Source organism: Cibotium barometz, chromosome 65, assembly GCF_041138505.1.
Source record: "Cibotium barometz isolate CiBa-2024 chromosome 65, ASM4113850v1, whole genome shotgun sequence".
Classification (NCBI taxonomy): Eukaryota; Viridiplantae; Streptophyta; class Polypodiopsida; order Cyatheales; family Cibotiaceae; genus Cibotium; species Cibotium barometz.
In genome coordinates this window covers 6,103,600-6,115,988 of record NC_141110.1, presented here as the reverse complement: position 1 = coordinate 6,115,988, position 12,389 = coordinate 6,103,600, and the positions used below count along the sequence as shown (strand labels likewise).

Below are 12,389 nucleotides of genomic sequence, written 5' to 3'. Positions count from 1 at the left end.
GCACTATGAATAAGACTCTAGGCCTGTACAGCTTAAGAGTGTGCACCCATCACCTATGTCATACTAGCGTAATTAAAGACTATGGACCCATAACATATGTGAGATCAGCATACATGCTATGAGACGTGTTGCAAACGAAAAAAACAAACTTTCTATAAAGAGCAACAAATAGCATTTTGCATACATGGTACGGTGATAACAACTTCGGCCTATTCATTGCTACTTGTTTTGCCTAAAGTAGGCCATAGAGTCTAAATTCTATTTTGTTGGGCAGTTCTGGATGCAGCTATGCACAGATGCTCTTGTAGTGCTTTTCCATGTGATTCCTTGTTCTTCTTGCTATCAAATTTTCCAACCATATTATGGTTACTACCAAGATAGAGCATGCTTTGGGTAGATTGTTAATCAAGGTGAAAGCTAACTTGAATTTTGCTATTATCTATCTTGTAGTTCTTAGTTTTATTATATGCTTATGAAATTCCATGCATTGTCCTTAATCGTATATCTTGACCTCTTGCTCAAGTTTATTAAGTTTCTTTTAAATCTCAAAACATTTTTAAGTTTCTTTGATTAGTAGACTCTCGACAAGGTGTCCCTTAACTGCATTTTGTGCGTGGACATGCGAAACTTCCTTCGCTAGACCTCCTCACAAACACATGCTCAGCATACATGCGATGAGATGTGTTGCAAACGAAAAAAACAAACTCTCTATGAAGAGCAACAAATAGCATTTTGCATACATGGTATGGTGATAACAACTTCGGCCTATTCATTGCTAAAGTAGGCCATAGTAATTACATGAAAAAAGCTCAAGTTGGACAAGAAGTCTTGCCTAAAATAGGTCATGTTAATTACACAAAAAAAGCTCAAGTTGGACTAGTTTTTTGGTAACCTTCTCATATGTAGCAAACTGACTACCCAGAAAATAGACTAAATCTATGTGCTTTGTAGTCGTCATAATTTTGATTGCTACTTTTTGTGGGTGTTGTCCATGGTGGCATGTGCTTTCCACATGTAGGGATACCAGTTTCTATGTGACAATGGTACATAATATGTACATCATTGTTCTCTTCCATCCACACCTCAGAATCAAGTTCTAAGTGAGGTCTTGACAAAGTCTTAATCTCACAATTAATAAATTATCTCCATGCTGGGTTCATTAATTTCATAATACAATATACTTACTAAGCTATCTATAAATTTATCTATTTTTTCCTTTTATTGCATAAGCACAAAAACAAAAAATAAAAAACTCAAAGACCCATCAAAAACTCTAATAATCCGACTTGGAGTCGTCCGCCGACTCCGCATATAAAACATCTTGATGCGAATCTAAGGGGATAACTCTCTTCCTCTTCACTACAGAACTGAAGATGGCTACGAATGCAGAATCGTCCACTTCCAAATGCGCCTGCGCCGTTCTTTTATAGTTGCTGCTCTCGTCTGCGAGTGTTCTCCCTTCGGCGAGTTCCAGTGATAGTAGGGCTAGTCATCTAAACCTGCAAGCTGTCATATAATAAGCTATTGCCGTTGCCGTTATGTAATGTAGTTATTTTGCATGGTGCAGTGGACGCGCTGACGGCGTTCAAGGCTCGCATCACAGATGATCCCGACAACGTTCTGGCGAGCTGGGACCCGACCCTAGTGGATCCGTGCACGTGGTTCCACGTGACCTGCGACGACAACAATCGCGTGATTAGGCTGTGCGTTTGACACCCGCGCCCTGTGGTTGCAATTCGGAGGTAGAGAGTCGTCTGATTTGAGATAATTTGTTCTGTTAACTTGCAGAGATCTGGGCGACGAGGGGATCTCGGGCACGTTGGCACCGGAGTTGGGGACCCTGGACGCATTGCAAGATCTGTATGTAGATTTTAATTCTTCATTTACTGGATGATGCTCATTCTGCTCCAATTCCTTGACATCGAGGACTGCACTGCAGTCACCTGTACAAAAACAAGCTGAGCGGGCCTCTCCCTTCTGATCTTGGCAACTTGCACTCGCTGAGATCCTTAGATCTCTACGACAACCAGTTCACGGGACCCATTCCACAGGAGTTCGACCACTTTGAACAACCCCACAACCTCAAGTTCCTGTAAGACCTCCTCCTGGTTACATTTCTATGCTCCCACTCATGAGCCTCTGTATGTTTTCACTCGTCGATGTGACTCTGTATGGGGGTTTCGCATTGCACAGGCGCCTCCACAACAACCGCCTTAACGGAACCATTGCTGCAACCATAGGCATAATCGACCTTGTCAATTTATCCTACTTTCTCCAAGGTGTGCATGTTTCTTTGATTAAGCCATGTGTTACATATGTGCTCGTTATGCCTGACCAGCAACGTCTCCGGCAATGACTTCAGCGGTTTTTTGCCCACAACCTTCAGCCGTTATAACCTCGACAGGTTACAAATCTCTGAGCCTCTCTCTCTCTCTCTCTCTCTCACACACACATATTATTTATATCCTACTTACAACTATGACTTTGGCTGCAGTTTTTATCCTGGAAATGCGGATCTGTGCGGTGGCCCAACTATCAACAAACCTTGCTAAGCAGTGACATGAATTGTCTTGCCTCAAGCTGAACGCATGTTGTCCAAGAAATTGTACAAACCTGAATGTATGCCAACAAAACAGAGAAACTGTTTGTTGTAATACATTGAACTATGACAATGCTGATAATCATCACCCTTGATCTGTTAGCGATCCGGTATCACATGCACAAACTTTCTTTGAAGTCTAGTTCTCATCACCAAATTTGAAAATTCTTAAAAAAGCATAAAGGATGAATATATGAAGAGATAGTACAAGAAAAAGAAACAATATGCACCCTTAAACAAAGCCAAACCCTTCTGACCACCCATAAGCTTTGTTTTACTAAAAGAAAAGGAAAGACTAAGCATCACTCCAAATCTCTCTCACAAACGTGAAACTTGGATGGACAATCTATGTGGAAATCACTTTAAGGGAATGATAGTGTACCAACAATATGTACCATCGATCCACCGGCATTTTCATGATCGCTTGTAATTTCACTAGTAACCAACACTCGTATCAGCACTTACCACCATTAAAAATATCTAAATTGGGCACTTGGCCTGTGTCCCCGGCATACCCCTAACTCCCTCGCCTTTTGTTCATCTTTGTTTTGTTGTAGCAGAAGAGCAGGTCAAAACTTCCTCCCTCTACTCCAAGCTCCACACAGAGACACACACACACTTTCTCTCTCTCTTCCTTCCTCACTCATACTTCTTCCTCTACCTTTCCTTATCCAGTACTATAGGACAATAAAATACCAACATTTATTCGACATGAAACAATTGCACTTTAAAACCCACGAGCATCTATGCTCGCGTACAAAAAAACGTCGCTAACAAAACATAGGAATATAAGTCTTTATAAAACTCGGTATCCATGTCGAAACCGTCATCTATACTACGAACGACGGTATGCCTGTTGAAATCAATATTGTACCTACCTCCATCCCAAAAACAAAGTATTTCCACGCTTTTACTACCGACCCTTATACCCACACAGATACTGATGGATGTAGACATTTACGGATGCTTTTACCAACACACGTAGACAATTATCGACATTGATATCGAGGATTTTACCGACATACGCAAGTGAATTATATATATATATATATAATGGTTCATATAAGTATATTCTATACCTGGATACACCAAATACACCTTTTGCTAAAGATTTGAAGAAAATGTTGGATTCAACTGAAATTTGACCACTTAAGTTATCACCACAAGCAAAGATGTAAAAAATCAAGCCGAGTATCTAAATGCATTACTTGGTATCAAACAACAATGTATCAAACAACAATGAGACATTGATACCAACTATTTGATATGTATACTTATATGATAAATGGATATATATCAAAAAATCGCCACATATGCGAGTGACCTATACATCCCGAAAAGGGGTGCAAAAACGATTTGCACAATTCCAAAACCAAAAAGATCTATACTATTCTAAAACTACACCAGCTAAAAGGTGTCCAATCTGTGAGCTCCCGTCAACGAGGAGGCTCAGGTATTGCTCTCGGCAAAAACAATGTAATACCCACGAATTAGAATATATAAACTTATCAAAAACCTGAAATTGGCATCTGGTACGACGTACTTAATGAGACCATAGTGTTCCAATCAATATTTTCACTGTCATGCTCAATGCGCTCAAGCAAGGCATAAGTGCCATGCTTGAATGCATCACGCTCCTCTAACTCAATAGCCTGGCATTCAACCACCCTCTCCTACATGAAAACAAAACATAAATAAAAATAATCTACTATACACTAGTTGGCATACAAATGAGAAGCTACAGAAAGCATGGATATTGACAATGTACTCATAAAATGAATCCCATCCACCACTCCTCAGGTGCGAGATCCGCATGCGCTCTAGTCGCTTTGCCACTGCTCCCTCCCGATGTGAGTATCGTTGAGGATTTTTGGCATGCTTCCTCACCTCCTCATCCCATGTCTCTTGGTCAATAAAACAAGGCTTTTCTCCCCTTGTTTTCATCACTTGGGTGACATTGGACCTCCTGTGTTTCATACAATCTCTCATGAGATCGTAGATCCACTTGTTAGGCACTTCCTTGTTACTTGGGGCAATCTTGAACTCGCTCTTGTGAGTTGAATGCAAATCCTTGTTTTCTTCTCTGATGGAAGGTGGAAGAATTTGGTTAAAGTGTTTTGGGCAAATACTATTTTGCATAGTTCCCTGACATGACTACGCATCTCCTGACACATCATCAAGTACTTCCTTCCCTTCCTTCACCGTGTAAAGATGTTGATCTACATTAGGGAGAGGGCTACTACAAAAACATCTACTAGATTGACGTGATGAGATGGGGGTGTTGACCACACTCTGTATGTGTGGACGCTCTCATGGTAGGGTAAATGCATCTATGGCTGGGTGTAGGTGTGACCGTGCTGGTGGTTGATGATGGACCTACACCGGGCTCGCCATGGCAAAAATAGGCTCTAGCCAGGCTGCTTGCTCGGGGATTGCTTGTGTAATAAAAGCTTGAAATTGGTCAGGGCTCGTGACACATGGAGTAGGTGGGACAGCTAGCTGGGGGGTAATGCCAGAGGTGATTTGCGGGCTATATGTATGGTCCTCTAGCTACATATGTGCATGGATATGGTGGATATGCAAGTTATGATTAGGACTAATCAACACACTAATTAACTTCATTTTAAAAGCACAAAATAAAAATAATATGAAGAGATTAAGGAGAGAAAAAAGGGGCTTACCTCTGAGAGATTACGGATACATAGTAGTGATATACAACCTGCAAAAAAACCCTAAAAAAAAATAGAACAAAAAACAACATACAAAAATATGAAAACATGAAAGCAAGAAAGATGGAAACATAGGAGAGTGCAGAGATGCAGCACACTGAGAGAGAGAGAGAGAGAGAGAGGAAAACCACAAGCTCACCGGGGGGAAAGGGGTTGAAAAAACAAGCAAAAAATTTTTAAAAAAAAGAGATTAGAACATTAAATCTGCTTAAAATTAGTAACCTCTCTTGCTCCATTGGCTAGGCCAAGCATGATCAAAGAAATCTTTCATTTGTTGCTTTGCATATAGGGCTCACAAGAAATCTCAAAAAACAGGCACATGTACTCAATTGTGAGGAGCTCTGGGGTTTGGATCATGAGGAGAAAGGTTCAACCGGGGAAAAAACTTGGATATTCTTATCAACCATCCCCCTAAAAGCAAGGCTTTGATGCCTTATGCCGTACACAAATGCTTAATGCCATTGAGCAGTCACAACCACAAAAAACCAATCAGCAAATGGCATCAATGTCTCACCTGTATCAAACATAAAATGTTGTGACATCCACCTCTCAATTGAAAACTTGTTCTCCTACATCAAAGAGACATAGCATAATCAATAGAGGACAATGTGCACCACCTGGATCAAAGACCAATCTCCAAAACTTACCTAAATAGTAGGATAAGAGGATCCATAGATATCCATGAAATCTTCCTTAATCATAAGGCTAAAGCAAAAATCAAAGAATCCAACTCATACTGATAGCACCACACATTTCTGTTGAACCTCCAGGATTAAACCATTTGCTATATTGTCCCACATGCACCATTATAGCTCCTAGAACAATAAAATAGGTTTTCAACATAAAGCATAAAATATATAAATAAGCCATGCCACCACCATTCAAGTAAATGTGTTGCCTCCCTTGTGCTTCTCAAGATCCTTATCTAAGTATGTCATCCTAGGCATCAAATGCAACTCCTTCTCACAATCAAAAACTGCATCCCTTTCTGCATTCAAGAATGCCTTTACATTATCATCAAGCATGTCCACATCAAAGTAGGTAATAGGTTCTCTTGTGAAAGCATCGCAAGGCTCAAGCATTTCATAATAAATTGGAAATAAGTCATAGCCCTGTAGAAGACCATCTAGAACCATAAAGAAATCCAAATCATCTAACATCACCCTACTACTTGTTCCACCACATAGGCTTATAGACAAGCCATCCCCCTTGTTTTCATGTACATCTATTAGAAACCAAAGAACACCCCCCATATTGTCAAAATCACTGGCATCATGTAATAAAACTACATCCAAAGCATCAACATAGGCATCCACTATTCCAACAAGACCCATCCACCAAACATAACACGAAAGGTACTAAACACCATAGCCAGGAACAATACAAATCACTGTAACATGAGGTAGATCCAAACATAAAATCCATAGCATCTATCCTGCAACCATGTATACTTAAGATCTTGTTAAGAAAACATCTAGGAAATTGTGTAACCACATGCACAACACCTAGAAGATTCTGACAATGCTCAACAGGGATTTTGAAAACACAACTTTGGAAATTTTGAATGCTCTCAAAATCTCTCTCTCTCTCTCTATCCTGCACAGAAAATCCTCAAGGCTCTCAAAGAAGCCAAAAAAAAACAGCTCACAAGAATTAGTAGATTATCATGCACAAAATTATCAAAGATAGAAAATCTCTTCTAAAAACATGCATTCGAACCAAATTAGAGAAGATACGTTTTGTGAATACCGGCCACCCCATGCGGAATCTCCCAATTATATGAACATGGACTTTATTCGTCCTATGATGAACTAGCTTTCTTTAATTTGACTCTCTGACAAATAAAGTTATGTACACCCACATGCGAGGCCGTTACTAAAATATAAGGGTCAATTTGGTGTTCGGGTCTCGTTTCGGGCACTCGTTGCATTTATTTTTATTATGTAGACCCCCATATGATTTTCCTTTAGGCTAAACCACTCAGTATGACCCTCTTATACATTATCTAACACGGTTAAGTATAGAATAGAAATCGCATATAAATAACACCACAAAACATGCATAAAAAGTCCCAAAATCAACATATCTAAATTACTAAATTTGTGAGCAACCTTACTCTTTTATGTCCTCTATGTATTTCCTACTTTTCAACATTAAATATAGATGCTAAAAATCACCAAATCAAATGGACCCAAAAAGAGTACGTTACAAGATCGAAAGGCTATAAAAGCCCATGTAGCACTCACATTGGTAATGAAGCAATGCAGTTATTTTTTATATTATGAATGGCTCAAATTTCTTCCCACCTTGATTTCTTTCATAGTATTTGAGGAAATTATGTTCCCAAGGCCCTCATTAAGTTAATTTATTAGTTACTTAGCATATTTATCGAGTTCTTAATCACCCACCATTGTTGGAGCCAAAAAAGGCTTTTCCAAAACAGCAGCTACCTGCATTAAAAGGCTTCCACCGCCTTCTACATGCAATATTGTGGCACAATTTCTTCACAAGGAATCTTCCTTTACTCAAGGTGTAGGTTGCCATAATCACTTCAATTATTTGATTTTGCTGATGTTCGACCCAGCATGGCCATTTTCCCCAAATTGTTACGGTTTATGAATAGGCGATTGTTGCAGCGCTCTGTTCTCTCCACAAAATAAATTGGGTCAATACCTATGTAATAAAAGTGTGCCCCAAGGTGCTCTATCTTTCCCTAAAATGGCTTGACAAATGGTGTAGCCGATCTCCAATGTCAAGTTGATTTTTAGACGGAGGTTCTACTGTAGATTTTCTACATAAGCATTTTTTAATCCTTGGTGGTAATGATCTTACTTAATCCTTTTTTAATGATCATATTAGTGTTATCTCATGAACTAAAGAATAATACTCTACTTTTATTAATCATTATCACATCTAATTATCCACATAGATGATATATGCGTGTTTATTATGACCCATGTTATTTGACGAATAATAATCATGGTCATTTAAATTTATATATTTTTTATGATGATGCCTATTTCTCATGAACACGTTAGGATTGATTAATGTGATGTCAATTGATTGTTACTACTGACGTGGTTTATGTTTATGAGTTTAGGTGATGAGGTGTGCAAGGGTACCGATCTAGGTGTTGCACAGTGCGAGGGTACCGATTTAGGTATCGCACGGATGGTGGATTGAGTCGTGGCGTGTGGATAGATCTCATTATTATGTTCGTAATATTTTGTGGCTGTACTATGGCGTTTGATATTATTTTGACATCAGTGTGATGTGTGTGTGTGCACGCGTCAATTTATTGTACACTGTGCGTACGAGCATTAGTTGATTTATTTTGTAATGTGTAAATGTGCACAAGTTAGATTATTGTATTAGAAGAATTGTGCAAACTTAGAAGGTTTGAGGACAAAGGCTAATTAAATGGCAAAGTCCAAATATGGATGTATACTTTATTTTTGGCTGAAAGCCTACTTTTGGGAATATATCAAAAAATACTCACGCGAGAAGAAGCCACTCACATTGAGGGGGAAAGATTGCACCCAGTCTTGTGTTGCCTTGTGTTGATGGTGATGTATTTCTTTCTCTTACTCTATGTTTTGTTATATGCTTTAATTTTTTTAATTTAATTCAAGTAGTTGTTTTGATATTTGATATAATTTTTATGAGTCTTTTGATTATTCTCTTCAAGAAAATTAAAGGTCCGGTTGTAGTGTTGGAGCTATATATAGCTAGCCCTAACTCACTCTAGGTCTTGCCTATATATATGTGACTTGTGACTAATATGATTCATTCTTGTGGAACGTATGTGGTGTCTCTTGTCTCGTCTCTCTCTCCCTCTCTCAACATCTCAACATGGTATCAGAGCGATTCTAATCATAAGGGAAGCATCTACATCTTCTTGTTCAATTTAGGATTATGATTTCATGTCTTACAAGATTGATCTTTGGTAACAGTTTTGTGTAGCAATCATCTGATTTAAGACCATTCAATTGATAGTTAGTATCCTTCTTCTTTGGGCTAGTAAACACACCCTTTAATTAGTGCATTACACCGGTTGGTGATTCTTGACATTAGTTTTCTTCATTCTCAACATTAGCACATTATAGCCACATCCATAACCATGCTAGTGCATAGATGGCAGAGTGCTGGTGAATCCTATCAAAACGATTTGTCAAATCGGAGTTCTGATGAGTCAAAAGTTAGGACAGTTCAGGAAAACTACATCTAAAACAGTAAAACAGGTTCTTTGTGAGAGCAAACACGTAGTTGTCCCCTGAGTTGTAAGTAGGATTTGATCGTCAAAGCTTTCCATGAAAGCTTCAAACGGATGCTTGCTGTACAAGCTATAATTAGATACAAAACTTGCCGTGCAAGTTGCGTCATAACGCGATGCTTTTTCTTAATGCGGTGCTTTTTCTTATTATTATTTTCGTCTTTTATGGACCTTTAAGTTTTCTTACATCATAAGACACGGGTCTCCACTTTTAGAGTTCTAATTTTGGTTCACGTTCTATTCTTTACACGATCACTTTGGCGGTGTGAACTACAAACATGGGGGGACACTTGAACGTAGAGGAGAAATGCTTGTGCCCTTGCAATCGGTGCAAGTACCAAGTTTGCAAAACGACCATGTAAAGAAAAACGGTATATTTCTAGTTGCGCATCTAAATGCATTACTTGGTGTTGTGAATGTGTGTCCTCAAAATGAGCAATAGATCAATTACTTGGATCTTCAATCCGAGCAGAGTACTAGATGGATAGCAACACAAGCAAGTACTAATCAACCTCATGGTGAAGAAGAAACTATGGTGGACTCTCTGACGTATTTGGAGCAAGACATGGATGACATGATAGACACCCTACATGACACAAGGGATATCGAGCAAGAAACAACACAAGAGATGGGTAGTGTCCATCGACATACAGAGCAGGCCTCAAGAGAAGAGAAAGAGTTGCATAGGCTGGCTCGTACGCCTCTATATCATGGTGCACATATATCTATTTTGCATACATGCCTCGCAATGCTAAACTTGTAATCAATATTTGGATGTTCCCATACTAGCGTATGAAAACTTTTTTGCGCAAGTACTTATCACCCTTTTCATTTTTAATCTCTTTCTTTTACCTTTTCTAAATCATTGTTGTTAATATGACAAGTCATTTAGAGATCAAATATTTCCAGAGAAAAATCAGACACCTGCGGACCGTACGGATGCAAAATCCATATTACAATACATTCATATGGAGTACAATTCCTACCATGCTTGTACAAATGAGTGTGTTCTTTATCGGCGCACGAGCATGTAGGCATTGCACAATGTCCACAGTCTAGAGAATCCAGATATAGGAAAGATGTCCAAGGAGAAAGGGCTCCTACAAAAGTACTCAGGCATTTCCCTATCATTCCACGAATTTAAACCATTTTCAAGTGTAAATCCATGGCCTCTATGATGTCTTGGCATCAACCCACTAGATCCACGGATGGCGTGTGCCCGTTGATTGCCCTGCATGGAGACACATTGAGGAGAAGTGGCCACACTTTAATGAGGAACCTCGTAATATGTGCCTCGGCGGGCTTGCTATGGATGGTGTGAACCCGTCTAGTCTTAAATGTTCAACATGGAGCACATGGACAATTTATCTTGTGAACTACAATCTTCCACCGTGGTTAGCAACAAAGAAGGGACATGTTTTTCTCTCATTAATAGTCCCTAGGACATACAAGGTGGCCAACATGGATGTGTACTTAGACCCATTAATAGAGGATCTATAGAGTTTATGGGAAGGAATTGATGTTTATTACATGAAAAAGAGGTTTGGACAAAGGGTGTTCTCATTACGAGGAATACTAATGTGGACTATACATGATTGGCCATGTTACGGAGAATGCAGTGGGTAAGATATTTTGTTATTTTGGAATAGCTATTGATATATATGTGGACGGTTGTGTAATATTATTTGTCTTAATACACGACTATTAATCTCTGGATATAATGCATGTCCTTTGTGTGGACCTAGACTAGATTCTTGTCATTCAAGAGGCTTCAGAAAGATGGTGTATGAGGGTCACAAGAAGTATCTACCAGAGGGCCATGAGCTGTGTGAGGGCTATTTGGGTCGACCTCCTTCTACACTAAAGGCAAGGAAATGGAAGAGACCATGGGAGGACAACAAAGGGTCTCCACCCCCTAGAATAAAGGTTGTCCATATTCTACCAACTACCATATTTAGAAGGTCTTCTAATTAACCATTTGCTTGACCCTATGCATAATTTTAAAAATATAACTGAAGTGCTTTGGAAGACTATTAATGGAGTCACATAGAGAAAGGGCCGAAGGGAGGATTTACAAAGGAGGATTTACAAATAGCTAATCGTATGTGACACTTATGGCCCTGAACTAGAGGTGATGGTAAGTTGCTATTACCTGAAGCTCCTTGGGTATTGACAAAACAAGATAAAGCCCAAGTTAAGAAGTGTATGTTGGAGTTTCATACTCTGACTCAATGTATGCAATGCCTAAAGGGGGCATTTACAAAGGATAATGAGCTCTCCGGCTAAAAATCACATGATTGCAGCAACTTGTCTTCCTTGTGGTCTCATAAAAGGTTGCGTCACCAACAACATAAGGGATACAATATACAAGATTGGCACCGTTGTCCATTGGATTTCATTGAAGGAGATAAGAAAAGACACTTTGAAAGTAGCCCACTTAAATGCCATAGAAGCAATTACATTAGTGGAGAAGTTTCTCCCAACCAACATCTTAACCATACCAATGCATCTTCGAGTTCATGTTGTGGATGTAACATACCTCTAAGTTGAACCAAGTTATGATTAAAGATACTATTAAGTTTGGATGCTACAAATTTCAGTAATGAATTCGAGCAAGTTTTCAGTAGTTTTTCAAGTAAAAATTCTAAGTTAAAATTAAGTAAAAATTCAAGATTGAGTTCTCAATTAGTTAGTGTGCTCAAAGAAAGCCCATAACTGTGTATATGAACATGCAAATCAAAATTTAATAAAAAAGTAAAACGTGGCCTATTTTTAAAGTCAGCTTTTA

General features: G+C 38.9%; 1 protein-coding gene across 1 annotated transcript; it reads left to right on the top strand.

The window, feature by feature from the left end:
- The first annotated feature begins 1,405 nt into the window (after positions 1 to 1,405).
- On the top strand, positions 1,406 to 2,559 carry LOC147602869 (uncharacterized). The gene is made up of 6 exons (XM_086797222.1): positions 1,406 to 1,463; positions 1,568 to 1,703; positions 1,789 to 1,860; positions 1,940 to 2,092; positions 2,194 to 2,279; positions 2,495 to 2,559. The coding sequence occupies exons 1-6, from the start codon at positions 1,406 to 1,408 to the stop codon at positions 2,557 to 2,559; spliced, it is 570 nt and encodes a 189-aa protein (XP_086653348.1).
- The last annotated feature ends 9,830 nt before the right edge of the window (positions 2,560 to 12,389 follow it).

Coding starts and splice junctions, on each gene's coding strand:
- LOC147602869 (XM_086797222.1), top strand. CDS start 1,406: ATGCGCCTGCGCCGTTCTTTTATAGTTGCTGCTCTCGTCTGCGAGTGT. Junction 1,704..1,788: donor AACAATCGCGTGATTAGGCT/GTGCGTTTGACA, acceptor GTTAACTTGCAG/AGATCTGGGCGACGAGGGGA. Junction 2,093..2,193: donor CCCCACAACCTCAAGTTCCT/GTAAGACCTCCT, acceptor CGCATTGCACAG/GCGCCTCCACAACAACCGCC.